Source organism: Eurytemora carolleeae, unplaced genomic scaffold, assembly GCF_000591075.1.
Source record: "Eurytemora carolleeae unplaced genomic scaffold, Eaff_2.0 scaffold191, whole genome shotgun sequence".
In the NCBI taxonomy this organism is placed as follows: Eukaryota; Metazoa; Arthropoda; class Copepoda; order Calanoida; family Temoridae; genus Eurytemora; species Eurytemora carolleeae.
This window is the reverse complement of record NW_019396105.1, coordinates 205,861-223,689: the sequence shown is the minus strand read 5'-3', so window position 1 is coordinate 223,689 and position 17,829 is coordinate 205,861. Positions and strand designations below refer to the sequence as shown.

At 31.5% G+C, this 17,829-nt stretch overlaps 1 protein-coding gene across 2 annotated transcripts in view; it reads right to left on the bottom strand.

Annotated features, from left to right (window-relative positions):
• Positions 1 to 747: 747 nt before the first annotated feature.
• The window catches only part of LOC111695065 (uncharacterized), a 47,786-nt gene continuing 30,704 nt past the window's right edge, over positions 748 to 17,829 (bottom strand). Inside the window, exons 12-25 of one of the 2 annotated variants that reach the window (XM_023464226.1) lie at positions 17,289 to 17,352; positions 14,217 to 14,294; positions 13,529 to 13,599; positions 11,442 to 11,537; positions 8,671 to 8,735; positions 8,288 to 8,328; positions 5,817 to 5,895; positions 5,148 to 5,206; positions 3,628 to 3,754; positions 3,110 to 3,212; positions 2,715 to 2,790; positions 2,235 to 2,370; positions 1,326 to 1,523; positions 748 to 946 (exon numbers count right to left, since the gene is read on the bottom strand). In XM_023464226.1, coding sequence (XP_023319994.1) covers positions 902 to 946; positions 1,326 to 1,523; positions 2,235 to 2,370; positions 2,715 to 2,790; positions 3,110 to 3,212; positions 3,628 to 3,754; positions 5,148 to 5,206; positions 5,817 to 5,895; positions 8,288 to 8,328; positions 8,671 to 8,735; positions 11,442 to 11,537; positions 13,529 to 13,599; positions 14,217 to 14,294; positions 17,289 to 17,352 — 1,238 coding nt within the window. In that variant the 3' untranslated portion in view covers positions 748 to 901. The remainder of the gene's footprint in view (positions 947 to 1,325; positions 1,524 to 2,234; positions 2,371 to 2,714; positions 2,791 to 3,109; positions 3,213 to 3,627; positions 3,755 to 5,147; positions 5,207 to 5,816; positions 5,896 to 8,287; positions 8,329 to 8,670; positions 8,736 to 11,441; positions 11,538 to 13,528; positions 13,600 to 14,216; positions 14,295 to 17,288; positions 17,353 to 17,829) is intronic. The other variant, XM_023464228.1, reaches the window with a different exon arrangement.

The following is a 17,829-nucleotide window of genomic DNA, read 5'->3' as shown; positions in this document are numbered from 1 at the left end:
TAAATAACAAAGGTTTGTGCTAGGGTAGGGGGGGGGGGGGGTATTAAAATACATCAACCTTCCGTATGCAGGCTCAGTTTTTCTAAGAAAGTTGTCTCAAAGAACTATATAATTATTTTATTTTAAATTAAGATTCAGTTTTTTTCCAGTACGGAATCAAAACAATGAATAAAAGATCTAAAAAAAGGCTTTTTGAGTATTTTGTAATAAAGTTCAGTTATTATGGACTTTTAATCAAAACTTTGAAAATAATAAAAACATCAAAACATTTTTCTTAAATTTTCAATTTGGGAATGAAATGGACAATTGTAAGATATTAAAGACAGACAAGGAAATTTAAAAGATAGGATAGACAAGAATAATTAAAAGATAAGATAGACATGGAAAAATGGAAGATATGATAGACAACCAAGGATAATTAGAAGATAGGATAGACAAGGATAGTTTAAAGATAGGATAAACAAGGCTTGTTAGGAGATAGGATCGACAAGAATAATTAGAAGATAGGATACACATTAGACAAGGATAATTAGAAGATAGGATAGACAAGGACAATTGGAAGATATGATAGACAGACAAGGCTACTTAGAAGATAGGATAGACAAGGATAATATGAAGATAGGATAGACAAGGATAATTAGCAGATAGGATAGACAAATATAATTAAAAGATAGGATAGACAAGGATAATTAAAAGATATGATAGACAAGGAGAATTTGTAAAGATTTCCTATTACTACCTACTCACTTTACATTGTACATTCACTGTACCCTCTCTGTAAACTATACATTCACTGTACATTGCACAGTACACTGTACCCTCTCTGTAAACTCCACACTCACTGTACACTGTACATACATTTCTCTTTCGATCAGAGTTCTTTTAATTTAGTTTATCTAAGTTATATAACTCGTTCTTTGCTGAAATCAAACAATGTCTCCTCCTGCTTTTTTATCAAACTTTAACATCATATTATTAAACGAAAAATGGAACCGATTATTCAAATCAAACCTTTGACATTTAATGCTAAGATTTGATGTGATGTAGCAGGATTTATAGTTTAAAATATCAATGGTCTACAACATCAGGTTGCAAAGATGCAACGATTAAAAAATAAATGTTTGCGTGCGGAAAAATAATAATTTCAATTTAAGTTTTCTTTAAAAATTTCTTTTGGATATGTGCAGGAGAGAAAATTGAAAAAATGAAAGAAAGTAAACAATGATATTCCATTGCGTATACGTAGGCCTATTGGTACCACTGTGAATCGGGCTTGTAACTATAAAAAATTGAAATATTTGGCTTAGATGTCAAAGATGATAAACCTGTCTTGAAGCCGGATGAGAATTACATGAATGAGCCGGACATCCGGACCAGGTTCCGTTTCTGCCCCCGGAGAACTGAGGTTTCTGAAAGCCCTGGGGCATGGATGAGTTGTGGGAGCTGTTGTGTCCCACGTCTGTATGGATAGAACCGTTGTGCAGGAGACAACTATTATATCCCCGCTCATGGCTCATACTCGTCTAGAGAACATTTATTAAAATAATTAAGTTTTGCGTCAAAGTAATTGAGTCTTTGCCACAAGTTATGATTTTCTATAATCCCTATATCTATGCAACCTGGAAGTGTGAACCGTTGATGTTTTAAGCTTAGATTACTTGATCCAACAGAATTCATAATATCTAAGGTGACATTATAGTTGCAGAAGATAAGGGGATTAGAAAATATGAGTTTGTGGCAAAGACTCAATTCCTTCCGTGTCAGATTAAAATCTTTCATGATTTTCATCTGATATGCTTTTCCACCTAAGGACTATCAGGAAGAATAAAAAAGTTTTGAGCTTCTAATAGACAACCAATTATACTTTAGTAATTCTATAATATTTGGGCATAAAATTAAAACTGAGGGAGCTACGGTCAACCGGTTAAAGTGAATTCGACAAATTTAAAATTAGTAAGGAAACTGATGTGTTTTGTTAGGAACATACAGTGAAAACCAAAAATCTCTGTGATAGAAAGACGACTTTTGGACTCAGGTTATAACTTTAAATAGTTAAATGAATATGACACACAGCAATTGTGAAGTGTAAACTGGCCCATTCCACTGAATAAGTGATTTAATGTGTTACTAGTAAAACTATTTTCTTTGTAACAACATCAAAAACCATTCAAATATTGCGTTAGTGTCGTCTTCCAATTCCAAAGTTTTCTGGCTATTACTGTATATTTTTTCACCTCTGTTCTGGGAATTCCTTTCTCCAGGTCGTGTTTATAGTAGGAGGGTTCAGGATAGGTTGGACCTCGTCTTATCCTCTCCCGACTATACGTTCTCCCGTTCTGATCCTCAGATTCATGTCGCACAGACGATAACCTAAAAGTACAAAACTTTTTAATCATGAACTGATTCATGTTTGTCAATTATTAAAATGATTTATAAAATAAAGTTGGGCTAAGCGTTGCAGTCAGTTTTTTTTTAAATTCACATTTTCAGATGTAATGATAATTTTTATTGAAAGTGTATCATTCCAGATAATCAGTGTACTTTAAATAACTTATATATGTATCTGTTTGTAGATATACATTTACTATGTATTACATAAATGATTTTAATGAAAATGTTGAATTTCAACCGTTTTTTGGCGTTCTTCTAAAACTATTGAAGAGAATTGTGCGAATCATCAAAAAAGAGGATTTTTAACCTTTATGTGTTTTTACCTATCTTGTTTTTTTCTTGTACAAAGAGGAGATATTAGACCAAAAAGACAATGGTACAAGATTTCAGCAGCAGATACTGTACAATCAAATTATTACGGTACAACTCACGGTCAAGATATCTAAGAAATTATTCGTTTTTAACCTCTAAATCAAGAATTAGAAAATTAAATTTTTCTAGTTTTTTTGTGAATTTTGATAAGTTAGAAACTGAAATATTAAAAAAAATTTAATCTTTATAAACTTTTGAAATTGAAAATGTGTGTAACATTTTACGCTGTGAAACTTCAACAAAATTAATAAAAACATACTCAGAACTTTTAAATTTGATAATAAAAATGAGAAAATAGTTCTTCTAACAAATGCTATGAGTGTTTCTAGCTAATAATTTTGATTTCCTAGAGAGAATCCCATACAGAGTCCCAGTAGACCTCCAGAGTTCGCAATATATGCAGTTTTAGTTATTTTTTCATCCTTCATAAACCTCTTAGCGTACGGGTCCTGGACAAATAACTCTTAAAGGGAGTGTTATCATAAAAAACGTTACTGAAAAATTCACTGAGGTGTCCTTTAAATCTTGGCACAAAATAAACAATAAGTAAGATATACTCGTTTTTAATCTTTAAAAAAGGTACTTTTATAAAGAAACACTTTTCGAAAGTTATAAAAACTAGGATAATTCTTTTATTTTAAAGAGTACCGTTGTGAATTCCTTTAAAATAATGCTCACATAAAATTATTATTTTCTTGTTATCATGAACATGACTTAACCTTGATGAATATATGGAACATTATTACTTTAATGAATATATTGAAAGTGACAATATAACTTGATGAGTATATTGAACATGACTATACCTTGATGAGTATATTGAACATGACTATACCTTGATGAGTATATTGAACATGACTATACCTTGATGAATATATTGAACATGACTAGATTATCCCTAGCGTAGTTAAGTACTGCCTCTACTAGTGGACAATGGTGTACGGTACAGTTTAACTCCTTCGGTGTTTTCCACTCATTATTCTCACAAATACTAAAGAGAAGATAGAAAATATATAAAATAAAAATAGAATATAAAAATAGAAAATAGAAAATAGAAAATAGACAATGGAAAATAGAAAATAGAAAACAGAAAATACTAAATAGAAAATCAAAAATACTAAATAGAAAATAGAAAATAGAAAACAGAAAATACTAAACAGAAAATAGAAAATAGAAAATCAAAAATAAAAACAAGAAAATCTAAACTATAAAAGAAAAGAGAAAAAGCAAATTACAAGTTTTTATACAGACATCCTGAACAATGTAGTGTACTCAAACATGTCAACAAAGGGAAGCTGTGAATAAAAAGGGAAATCTTATTTTGTTATTATATCGTAACATTTACTAAATCACCCACTCATCCGACCTGGAGGAAACTGACCAGGGGTTTCTGACCTAAGTATTTCCCAACCTAAAGTTGTAATCGTTTAAGTCTGGTGGGAGGAGTTGGATACGGGTTAGACTTAATTATAAATAAGAGTAGCATTAAACATTAAAACGCAGGGGATTTTAAACTAATCAATATTAAAAAAACTACTTGGTAATTAGTTCGAATTTTCTTTGGTTCCGTTTCCACTAGGTCGGGTTCCAGAGCATCGTGTTGCAAGTTTGAAACATGTTAATTGCTCAACCGGGGTTAATACACATAATGTAATAGATTTATATATGGGGGATAGAATTTTTGTACATTTTACTGTAACATATTAAGACTGCTCAGAAACTGGTTTAAGGTAAATGAACAACAGATGGTAAATTAGCTTTCATTTTTTATTTGATCAAACTATTTTCCGTCTGTTTAATAAGTTAAATTTGAGTTTACAATTAAACCTCAAAAGGTTATCAGTTAAAAAAAATAAAACGAGATTTGTAGGGAGTGCCCCCCCCCCTCTTTTAGAGCATAGCTCTGAAATCATCGCCAAACAAACTGTAACAAAAGATACATTTCCATTTATAAAAAAAATAAGATATTAAAAAAAAACAATAAAAAAAATAAAACATAATTTGAATGGGCAAAGTTCAGGTATTTTACTTTATTAAAAAAAATAGAAAAGGGCAAATAATAAATGCCATTATTATTATAGTTATTAAAAATATCATAATTCTTTATTCTTCTTATATAATAAAGTGCTTTAGAAATAAAATTTAAACTTAACTTTTTAAAGAATTTTTAAGTTTATGTAACAAAAATTATGTTTCTTTAACAGTTTTCCCGATTTTTACTACAAAAAAGTGGAAAACAAAACTGGTATTCTTCAAAGAGTAATTAGCTAGGCAGAGTTTGTAAATTTTAAATGAGTGGAACAAATTAAGAATTAGTTGAGTTGATTACGTTTATTTAAAGGTTTCCATCTCCGACAGGTTTAATCTTGGTGATTCATACTTACTCTAGATCTCTGAGATCCTCCAGTAGAATACACAGGGTCGGATATTGTCGATCCAGGGGCTGCAAACCAGAATATTTTTTATATATAAAGTAATCTCTTTTTGTTTGTATTCGTTGTCCCATCATAACTCAGGAAACCCTTGGCCGATTTGTATCAAATTTTGTTTACACATTAGCTTAATGTGTAATGCAACACGATTTTTTAACAAAATTTACTTAGGTTCATTGAAATTTTGAAATGTTAAAAAAGAAATCTTGTATTTTTGGTGTTATTTTGTTACATATTATTTTATTTTTTATTTTTTTATTATTTTATTTTATTACATATGCATCAATTATGTTTAAAAGATATTGCTTATTATTAGAATTAAGTTAAGGTTTAAAAATAAGAAAAATATATATAGTTTGCGGCGGAGAAAATAATGCACTTGTCAAGGTTCCCTTGTGTTTGCAGTGTACACATTGCAATCTGCGCCCTCGAAAATTTTACAGATTTTCTAAATTTGGCAACTTATCCATCATAGACATAAAGGGAGTGTTCTCTAAAATCAAAGATGGTTTAGGATGAGCTTTCTTTTATTTTCTCAAACACTTCCTTTAAAAGTAATTATGTAAATTGTGCACATGTAAAAATATAAAAATGTAAACATTAAGATTCTGGTTTATTTTCCTTGCGTTTGAAGCTGTTACATTTATCAATAAGACGTAGAGTAACAATACAGAATTCTTCTCTGTAAACTAGAGTTTTCCTATTCGTACAAAATATCAAAATCTGTAATTTCATTTCACAGAGATCCATTTCATGACTGGGTCGACTTTGAAGTGTTGCAACACCTTGGACTTTGATTTATACCTTTCTATAACTCCTTTATACTTTTTCGTAGATCTTGGCATGTACATTTTAAACCTATAAACCATCTAGCTGATAGCTTTTTTTAGTGTTTAAATGGTTTACTGATTAAGTAATTAAAAAAATTGAGTCTTTTCCATAAACTCAAATTTTCTAATTCCTAAATCAATGAAGTCTGATGGTGTAAACCATTGATATTTCAAACTGAGATTATTTGATCTAACAGAATTCATCATTTTAAATATCTAAGGTCTACGACATTGGGTTGCAAAGAAATAAGAATTATAAAATTTTTGTTTGTGGCAAGGATTCAGTTCCTTTCGTTTGGTCGTGTCTGAAGTCTCATCCTGCAGGGGTAACCCTGTCAAAGCTTTTCAAATTAAATTTGTTATTAATATTTTCTAACATTACATCTAAAATATTTTCTATTAATACTTTATTAAGAAGAAGAACAAATAAGTTTCTTTAAGATAATTTCAGAAATGTACTTTCCTTCCGGCTTTTTCATAAAACCCCATCAATCATACCCCAGGAGAGATATTCTAATATCATTTTCCACACTTCAATGGTTTACCTTCGGAGCGGAAAATATTATAAATCATTGTAAAATAATATCTCCACTCCTAAGGGGATTCATGGCAAAATTTAGACGTAAAAATCTATCTGGACGAATACTCCTCAACAAATGATGAAATAACGAATATAATTTTTTAAAATCATTATTATCAGAAATACAAAAAAGTTGGTAGGCAAAACCAAGATACAGATCCGATCCAGATTCAGATCCGATCCAGATCCAGATCCAGATCCAGATCCAAATCCAGATCCAGACCCAGATCCAGATCCAGATCCAGATTCAAATCCAGATCCAGATCCAGATCCAGATCCAGATCCAGATCCAGATCCAGATCCAAATCCAGATCCAGATCCAGATCCAGATCCAGATCCAGATCCAAATCCAAATCCAGATCCAGATCCAGATCCAGATCCAAATCCAGATCCAGATCCAGATCCAGATCCAGATCCAGATCCAGATCCAGATCCAGATCCAGATCCAGATCCAGATCCAAATCCAGATCCAGATCCCGACCCAGATCCAGATCCTGATCCAGATCCAAATCCAGATCCAGATCCAGATCCAGATCCAGATCCAGATCCAGATCCAGATCCAGATTCAGATCCAGATCCAGATCCAGATCCAGATCCAGATCCAGATCCAGAGCCAGATTCAGATCCAGATCCAGATCCAGATCCAGATCCAGACTGCTCTGATCCAGATTCAGATCCAGATCCAGACTGCTCTATAAAATTTCACTAGTTTGAAGTAACAAGCAACACGCACAAAAAAAGTAGATCCATAATTTTCAGAAATGTTTAAAATCTCTAAACTCAAATTACTAATGCGACTTTGTCACCTTGTACCTCCTTCAATTTTAAATAGATTCAACTTTGTGAGAAAAAAATTTATTTGATTGGATAATGGATATAGGCTTTTATAGAGTTTAAAAACTTTTGTATTCTTGTAAAGAGAAGTTATTAATGAAAACATGCAAAATTTCATTCTAACTGAAATTTACTTTTTTGCAATTCGTATTACTAGGCTCAAAAGGCCCTTCGCGCCCATCTTAAATTGTGAACATGTTCTCTTTGTATATGTACATTGTAAAACAAAAACAAAACAAAAGTTCGCGGATTTTCAAAATTTTCAAAAATCGAATTTTGTTAGAGGCAAATTTTAGAAAATTTGATCATCTATAAACCTTCCCTGGGGTCTCGCGAGGTCCCACAAAAATTTGGGCCCGATCGGTTAGATGATTTGCGATAATCATTCTGGCCGGGGTTTTATAGTTGAATAATTGACTCCCCGCCGCGGCGGGTTTACTTCAATTTGCCGCCGGAGTATCAGGTTATTCAGGAAGTATATTGGCTCCCGGGTCCCAGGGCGTAAAACTTTATTTAATTATTTCAAAATGTTTGAGAAAAATTCCAAACATTTTCAACGAAGTTTAACAAATCAACTTTTACGTTCAATCTCACAAAATTTTCGAAAAAAGTTTTTATGAATTGTAAAATCTTATAAAGCAATAGTTTTGACAATGCCTTGATAATAAACTTACTAAGTAAAATAGGTCTGTGAACACTGCACAATTGCAGTGTTTCATGTTAATTGGACTATTTAGAGTCATAACTTGAGTCTAACAGTCGTCTTTCTATTCTACAATGAGTCTTACCGTATCAACATTTATGATAAATATGTAGATATCTTGTTGATTTGATATTTTTATACTTTCCTGTTGGGATAGTTCGAGGTGGTCACGAACAAGGAATTCACCTGAACAATGAACAAAACAAAAATTTACTTAACAACTAATTCTTCTCATTAAAGAGACTTTTAATGGATTTTTTGGCCAACTAGTAATACAAAAGTTGAAACGTGTTCTTTTTATTGTAGTTTACGTAAAATAATGGTAACCTCAAGAAAAAAATCGTCAAGCTGCAAATTCCTCTTCGGCAACCATTTAACTTTTCAAAAACTCCCTTCCCCCCCGCATCCTCTTTTACCAAGATCTTTCCCCTTCCTACATCTTTTTCATATTCCTCATCCCCCCCCCCNCCCCGGCCCCCTCTCGGCAACGCTACTCTGATTCTTAATCTTTAAATTCATCTTTCATACCTGATCTTCGCAGCTTGATCTACATTTCACTTGTTTCCCCTGGTATTCAACATGATCAAACTCACCTAGATCAAGATCAAGATCAAGATCAGGATCAAGATCAATATCAAGATCAAGATCAAGATCAAGATCAAGATCAAGATCAAGATCAAGATCAAGAACAAGATCAAGAATAAGATTAAGTCAAGGTCAAGATCAAGATCATGATCAAGATCAAGATCAAGATCAAGATCAAGATCAAGATCAAGATCAAGATCAAGATCATGATCAAGAACAAGAACAAGAACAAGATTAAGATAAAGATCAAGTCAAGGTCAAGATCAAGATCAAGATCATGATCAAGATCATGATCAAGATCAAGAACAAGAACAAGAACAAGAACAAGATCAAGATCAAGTCAAGGTCAGGTCAAGATCAAGATCAAGATCATGATCAAGATCAAGATCAAGATCAAGATCAAGTCAAAATCAAGATCAAGATCAAAAGATAAATCGGTTGAAAAACAATGAAACAGATAACCCAATTCGTTCATTCTTTTCTTCTTAATATCTTCAAAAATAAATTAACATGAAAAAATCTTTTCATATTTTAAGTTTGCGCCGACGTCTACCTATCGCACCCAGTATTTGCAAACTGAAAAATATTGAAATTAATTTCATGAGATGTTAAAAATGATAGAAGGATAAGATTAAACTGTAAGAAACTAAGAATATAAATAAGATTTTAAATTAAATTAGAAAAATGTGAAAAAAGAAAACTCTCGAAATCAAATTAAAAAACGATTTAAGATCCAGGGAAGAAAACATTTAAAATAAAAAATGTTGATAAGATTCGGTTTGCATTATTGAAACATTTTTTTAAATCAGAAAGTTCAAAAAAAAATGTAAAAGCATTCAAAGCATTTTATTTATTTATAGGGTAGGCTACAGCATGGTGAGCTAATTAAGGGTGGATAAAAACCAGCTGGTGTCAAACATATGTAAAATACCACATATTTTTTTTTTTGAGCCAAAGATCTAAAACTTACATTTGTCATAAAGTGTTAAGTAATATGCAAAAAACTCTTTAAAATTTTGCATACGATTTCTTAAAAAACGAGATATTAATCTAATTAAAGGATTAATAACGAGATATCTTTGCCTATAAAGTAACTTTAGACGTAAGTAGTGGATTATCTATTTCCACAACGTTACCAGTAAACCTTTAGTCTGATCAACGAGATATAAGAATATCAATATTTTTGCAGATTTATGGTACAGAAACAATGGATGAATTTATCAAAATTTTACACTTTCCAAGCTAAAAAAAGCCTTTATTTTTACCATTGTTGATCAGATAAATGTTTAAAGAGCACCGTTGTGAATCCAGACATGGCACTTTTAGTTACTTTTATTACAACAACATTTCTTTTCAAGGGAATGTATCGTTGTGATTTCAAGAAACCCTCCATTTAATCAAGGACATGCCCTAGTTCTTTAAACTCTTCATCTCATCAGGAATAAGACAGATAACTTCACTCTTTTAGTGTTTAGTTCTGATAAATCCGTCATTGCTTTCCAGTAGCAGAAAAGTTTCTTATTTAAAATAAAAATATAAGAATAATCAGTTTTCAAAATCCATATGATATATCTTCCGACTCACATCAGTATCTAGCATGTCCGACTCACATCAGTATCTAGCATGTCCGACTCACATCAGTATCTAGCATGTCCGACTCACATCAGTAACTAGCATGTCCGACTCACATCAGTAACTAGCATGTCCGACTCACATCAGTAACTAGCATGTCCGACTCACATCAGTATCTAGCATGTCCGACTCACATCAGTAACTAGCATGTCCGACTCACATCAGTATCTAGCATGTCCGACTCACATCAGTATCTAGCATGTCCAACTCACATCAGTTCCCTTAAATGGCCTGCAAACTAAATCACACGGGTCCCCTAACTTTAAACCTTTGTCTGCATGATTCGGGATGAATGAAAAATAATTATTTAGTTTTAACTCAATCATAATTATTTCAAATCAAATTATGAGAATTAATCTCTTTTAAAGGGTACCGTTGTGAATTGGAATTTTTAAATAAAGGGTCAGTTTAAAATACGTGTCTTCACTCTACAGTTCCTTTAATATTTTCTTAAAGAATACCACGTTAGAGATAATTATATAAGATTAAGTTTATCCTAAAATCAGATTTTGTTAGAATGAATATTTGATGTTTGAGAAAGGTTGTGATCTAAATGTTAGATATAAATTATAAAGATTGTATATCTGTAGAGGATAATATTACAAATATAATTGAAATAAAACCTCTCCCTCGGAACCTCAATGGACAAATATACCATGCTGCCCTATTTCTATAGTTAAAAGTTAAAGTTTATTAACGAGCACTTTCTTTTTATATATTAAATTATAAAATTTTTCTTAAAAATAAAATATTAAATTTGTTGTGAAATTAAATCTTGGCAAATAATAAATTGATTATTATTATATATGTATATATATAATAATAGCTACAGCTGGCCAAACGACTGGACCAAATTGGCTGACTTTTTTTACGGAAACCCATGGTTATTGCAGGTAACCTAGGGGTAACATAGGAAACCATTTTAATTTTTAAAAACATCCACGGGCTACGCTGAGCACCTTAGCTAGCTATATATATAGATATCTGATTCCTACTTGATTAGACAAACCGAGTACCGTGAATCGGAATTGCCCCTCTTTAGAGAGAGGATTACTTGAAATGACGTGTACTATTAAACTTACCCATTCTATTTAGATGATCATTCATACAAGTGAGGTTTGCTCCCATACAGATATCGTACTCTTCCATCGCGGCTTCTCCACCAATTGTATGAAAACCTATGAAATATTATTTATTTTAGATATTCAAAACAGAATCTAAATTAGCACTCAACTCGTAGAATAGAAATTATTTGGTAGAAAACACTTTTGCTGAATAGGAATACTAGTATTGATAAATTGACAACAAATTAAAGAAAATTCTGCTAAAAATTTTCTTTTTGAAAGATCTTGTGTTTGAATATGGAGCCTAGTGGATAAATATTAATCCTAGTGAATAAATATGGAACCTAGTTGATAAATATGGAGCCTACTGGATAAATATGGAGCCTACTGGATAAATATGGAGCCTACTGGAAAAATATGGAGCCTGCTGGATAAATATGGAGCCGACTGGATAAATATGGAGCCTAGTGAATAAACATGGAGCCTAGTAGACAAATATGGACACTAGTGGATAAATATGGAGTCTATTGGATAAATATGGAGTCTATTGGATAAATATGGAGCCTATTGGATAAATATGGAGTCTAGCCAATAAATATGGAGTCTAGTGGGTAAATATGGAGTCTAGTGGATAAATATAAAGCTTAGTGGATAAATATGGATCCTAGCGGATGAATATGGAGTCTAGTGGATAAATATGGAGTCTAGTGGATAAATATGGAGCCTAGTGGATAAATATAAAGTCTAGTGGATAAATATAAAGCTTAGAGGATAAATATGGATCCTAGTGGATAAATATGGAGTCTAGTGAATAAATATGGAGTCTAGTGGATAAATATGGAGTCTAGTGGATATATATGGAGTCTAGTGGATAAATATGGAGTTTAGTGGATAAAAATAAAGCCTAATGGATAAATATGGAGTTTAGTGGATAAAAATGAAGCCTAGTGGATACATATGAAGTCTGGTGGATAAATATGGAGTCTAGTGGATAAATATGGATCCTAGTGGATAAATATCGAGCCTTGTAAATACATATGTAGCCCATGGGATAAATATGGAGCCTAGTGGATAAATATGGAGCCAGTGGATAAATATATGGAGTCTTACGGATAAATATATGGAGTCTTACGGATAAAAATAGCATTAGTGGAAAAATTTGGAGCCTACTGGATAAATATGGAGCCTACTGGATAAATATGGATCCTTGTGGATAAAAATGAAGCCTAGTGGATAAATATCGAGCCTGGTGAATAAATATGTAGCCCATGGGATAAATATGGAGCCTAGTGACTAAATATGGAGCCAAGTGGATAAATTTGGATCCAAGTCGATACACATGGTTCCAGTGAATAAATATTGAACCTAGTGGATAAATTAGGATCCTAGTGGATAAATATGGAGCCTTCTGCAGATAAATATATGGATCCTAATGAATAAAAAAAAGATAACCCTTGGAATAAGTAAGGTCCCCTATGGTTTTCCTTCTATATGAGTAAAATCAAACATAAAAATGCTTTCAACACTACAGGGTCATACTGTCCTCTTAGTGGAGAGAAATATACAAGCTTCTTTCTTCTTTCATTATATCAATATTATCATTCAATACTAGATATCAGCAAACATCGGTTTAAAAAATACAAAATAAAGATTAACGACCATCTGTTCAAACATGGATATGTTGTATCTACAAATTTAATCAGTAGTCTTAAGAAGCCTGTACAATCCTTCAGAATCTGACGAACTTGAGTTCAATGTCATAGACCTTTGATATTTCAAACTTGAATTATGTCAGATAAAATATTCGAAGCTGGAAATATTGAAGGTTAACACCATCACGTTGCAAGGATATGGGTTTGAGTTTGTGGGAAAGCTAAATTTCTTTAATAGTAATAGTATTTAACAAAAAATAGTTTAAGGTTTAATAAAAAAATATGTGCATAAAAATACAGATGGATAGTTATAGAGCTAGATAGATAAATATTATATTGATAGATACATAGATAGATATATAGATAGATAGATAGATAGATAGAAAGATAGATAGATATATAGATAGATAGATAGATAGATAGATAGATAGAGAGAGAGATATATAAAGATACCTGGTGCACATTTACATTTCTCCAGAATATTCTCGAATGCAGCTTCGAATAGGCAGTTACTCATTTCATATCTAATACAGTACAACTCATTTTTCAACACAAGGCAAGGCTAAAAGATTGCAGGATAAACAAACATATAAATAAGAAGTTTTTGCCACCTACTCAACTTTGTACATTTCTATATATTTGCAACCTAACGGCGTTAACCTTTGATATTTCAAAATTTTCGACCTAATAGAATTCATAGTTTGAAATATCAAAAATCTACGATTTTGGGTTGCAAAGATATAGGGATTATAAAAACTTAAACTGAATGGGAAGATATTGTAGTTTTTCTAGGTTTAAAGTTTTTTTAAATCGAAATATTTTTTATTTTCGTAAAGATATTTGGGTTCACAAAATTTACATGCAATTATTACAAGAGTTATTGTGTACGAAAAAAGCACTTTTTTACATATATATATTAGCTTTAATTTTATAGCTAGCAGTACAGTTAATAAGGTTCAAGAAATGCAAGGTGGAATTCATGATACAGATTACGCACTGTTGTGAATCGGGCATTGTCATCTTTGTATGAAGGATCACTTGAAATTACGCTTACAGTCCCTTTATACGTTACAGAAAAATGAAATTATATAAACTACCCCCCCCCCTGTCCGTATTTGTATCCGGTCGGATTAAGGTTTACCTATATCCATGATCATGAGGTAGAAACCTTAATGAAATCTCCTTCTCCGTGTAACAATCCCGCTGCTCGGCACTAAACCTAAATAAAGAAATCCAGTCTTTGCCACAAACTTTAATGTTCTAATCCCTATATCTTTGTTGCTTGTTGGTGTAAATCTTTGTTTTTTCAAACTTAGATTTTTTGATCTAATAGAACTTATCGTTTGAAATATAAAAAAGTCTTCGGCATAGGATTGCACAGGTATAGAAATTAGCAAATCCTTTCAAGATTATATAAATATATATTTAATATATACATTAGGGTGTCAGTGTATTACTTCCTCTTCTTTCTTTTCTAAACATATCAAAAATCCTTTAAAATCCAAAATGAAACCTTACGAAGCTGTTTTATTCTGTTCTATACATCAGCAATATTTTCTAGAAGCATCCAGAGCATGGGAACTTTTATGTTAGATACCCATGATCCCGATCACTTAATTTTGATATCAACAGTGTGAACTTTTGAATTTTATAGAGTATTTGCTCGTTTTCTTATCTCATTAGTTGAACGCAAAATATCCTTGGATCTGATTGGTTGTTTGTGTTCTGCTAATGACATCTATTTTATAGATTATCGAACAAGGGATGTAATCCGTCGTCTACCCTTTCTCCGTTATCGAAAGATAGAGATCAATCACAAATACAAGGATTCACATGCCACTCCTGTATGCCGAGTCCTTTAGCGCCTGATCCAATCAGGGTTTAGTCATGTGTTTGTTGTCTATATTGAACCAATAGAAATAGTTTGGCGGTATAACATCTATCTTTCTATCTATCTTATTATCCAATCAGAGTTATGAATCCTTCAATCGGCGCTATCAGTAAATGGAAATATTTCTTTCTACTGAAACTATGCATATGCAGTACATAGAATAAGTAATATTTTTGCGATGTAAACTCCAACTTAAAGACTCAAGGTTTATGAATGTGAACGAAAAATGTGATTAAGTCTGAAAACACTTCATCTCAGAATAATATGGAATATTTTGCATTCTTCAAGGTACATTAATGTTCAGGGTTAATACAGAGTGCGCTGAAATAAAGTGGTTTGCCAAAACGACCAAATTTCATCTGCTGTACTAACGACCTCAATCGTTATTACAATAGTTGTAATAGAAAGTTGTTTTATTGTAGATACAGAGAAACAATCTGATGATGTAAACCTTTAATATTTCAGAATTAGATTATTTGACCTAACAGAATTCATAGTTTGAAATATCTATGTAAGGTCTTCGACCTTGTGTTATAAAGATAAAGAAATTAGAGAATCTGAATTTATTTCTTGAAAATTTTCAATTTAAAGATATTTTCCTTAATAAATAATGAGTATTTTGGTTGGAAATCTAGAAAAAAAATATTCTTTAATTGACAGGTTTCTGCTAACTAACACTTATTTACTCAAAAAAAATAATTCCCTTATTTTTCATTTTTAGGATTCAAGGATTTACAAAAAACATCTAGTTTGGTTATTATATGATAATTTGATGTCTGATAGAAACTGAAATGGACTCTGTACGTAATTTACGGTAATCCTCTTTTTATAATCAAGCATGTCCGACACTTGCATCAGTATCTAGCATGTCCGACTCACATCAGTATCTAGCATGTCCGACTCACATCAGTATCTAGCATGTCCGACTCACATCAGTATCTAGCATGTCCAACTCACATCAGTTCCCTTAAATGGCCTGCAAACTAAATCACACGGGTCCCCTAACTTTAAACCTTTGTCTGCATGATTCGGGATGAATGAAAAATAATTATTTAGTTTTAACTCAATCATAATTATTTCAAATCAAATTATGAGAATTAATCTCTTTTAAAGGGTACCGTTGTGAATTGGAATTTTTAAATAAAGGGTCAGTTTAAAATACGTGTCTTCACTCTACAGTTCCTTTAATATTTTCTTAAAGAATACCACGTTAGAGATAATTATATAAGATTAAGTTTATCCTAAAATCAGATTTTGTTAGAATGAATATTTGATGTTTGAGAAAGGTTGTGATCTAAATGTTAGATATAAATTATAAAGATTGTATATCTGTAGAGGATAATATTACAAATATAATTGAAATAAAACCTCTCCCTCGGAACCTCAATGGACAAATATACCATGCTGCCCTATTTCTATAGTTAAAAGTTAAAGTTTATTAACGAGCACTTTCTTTTTATATATTAAATTATAAAATTTTTCTTAAAAATAAAATATTAAATTTGTTGTGAAATTAAATCTTGGCAAGAAAACATATGTATGATCGGATAAAAAGAAGATACAGCGTTAGGAGAAAACAAAATCACCGCTCTTTTTAAATTTTGTTAAAAAATAATTTGAATTTAAAAATAAATTGTTAAAAGAAATTAAAGGGGTTGTGATTGAAACCCTATTAAAGGAATTGTGTCTTAGCCTCGAACTAAATTTCTTTTTCCCTATATCCAATCTGTACATCATTTTATATTTAAAACTTGAATTATTTGATCCATGACAGATGTCATAGTTTGAAATATCTAAGGTCTACTACATTGGGTTGCAAAGATATAGGGAAAATCAGAGTTTGATAAATCTTTACAATCTTCCGTGAAATCTACTTAAGTTTGACATGATGTGTTTTTTTGCTGATATAAATCATACTTTAACTGTGGCCGATCTTTCTTTGTTTAAAACAACACAGAAAAAAACTTCCTCTGCTGTTGCGCCTTTTTCCAATCTTTGTTGAATCAATCAAATTGATTTTATGAGATTGTTTATAATTTTGCAATTTCGCGAAATAAGAGTTATATGTTGTAAATAAATATTAATCGATATTTTTCGTTGAAACTTGGTAATCATAAAAATAGTAGAAAAATAGTTTTTAGAAAAATAATGAATAATTTCAGAAAAGATTGCATAAATGTGATAACTATCTGATTTCTGTAAAGCATAAAATTACAAATCACACAGAACAACAACCCGGCTTTAACGCAAACAAATAATGAATGAAGCAAATCAATAAAGAAAGAGAGAAAAAAGAATGAAAGAAACAAACAGACACCAAACCTGTTTAAGGCCTCATGAGAGGTCAACATCAGTGTTGGAGTCACGGCAATCTGGTTTTCTGTCCCTAAACAAATATATAATTCCTTTAAAAAAAGGCATTTTTTTGTTATGCAACAATTAAAATAATCCCGCTAATCTGAAAATGTTTTTATGAAGGGTATACATGTTAAATCAGCTCTTTAAAACAAAAACAATGATAACCCGGAGGGCGTTGCACTTACCCAGAGTTTATTATTAATTCTAAATTTTCTGAGACATTTCCTGCATACGAAATTAATTTCACGTGACCCCCTAGTGGTGTATCCAATTCACAACTATACCCTTTGTCCCGACTTTAATGGAGAACCCACAATTTGAAAAAAAATCAATTTCAGGTAAAAAAATGAAAATATTCCCTTGTATACATTACAGATGAAAAAAAGGATACTGAAAACTAAACTTATAGTCCCGTTAAGAAACAAAACAATTAAATATATCAACCTTTGTAATGATGGCTTATTTTTATTGGTTCATGTAAAGGAGAGGAGGGGGGGGGGGGCGG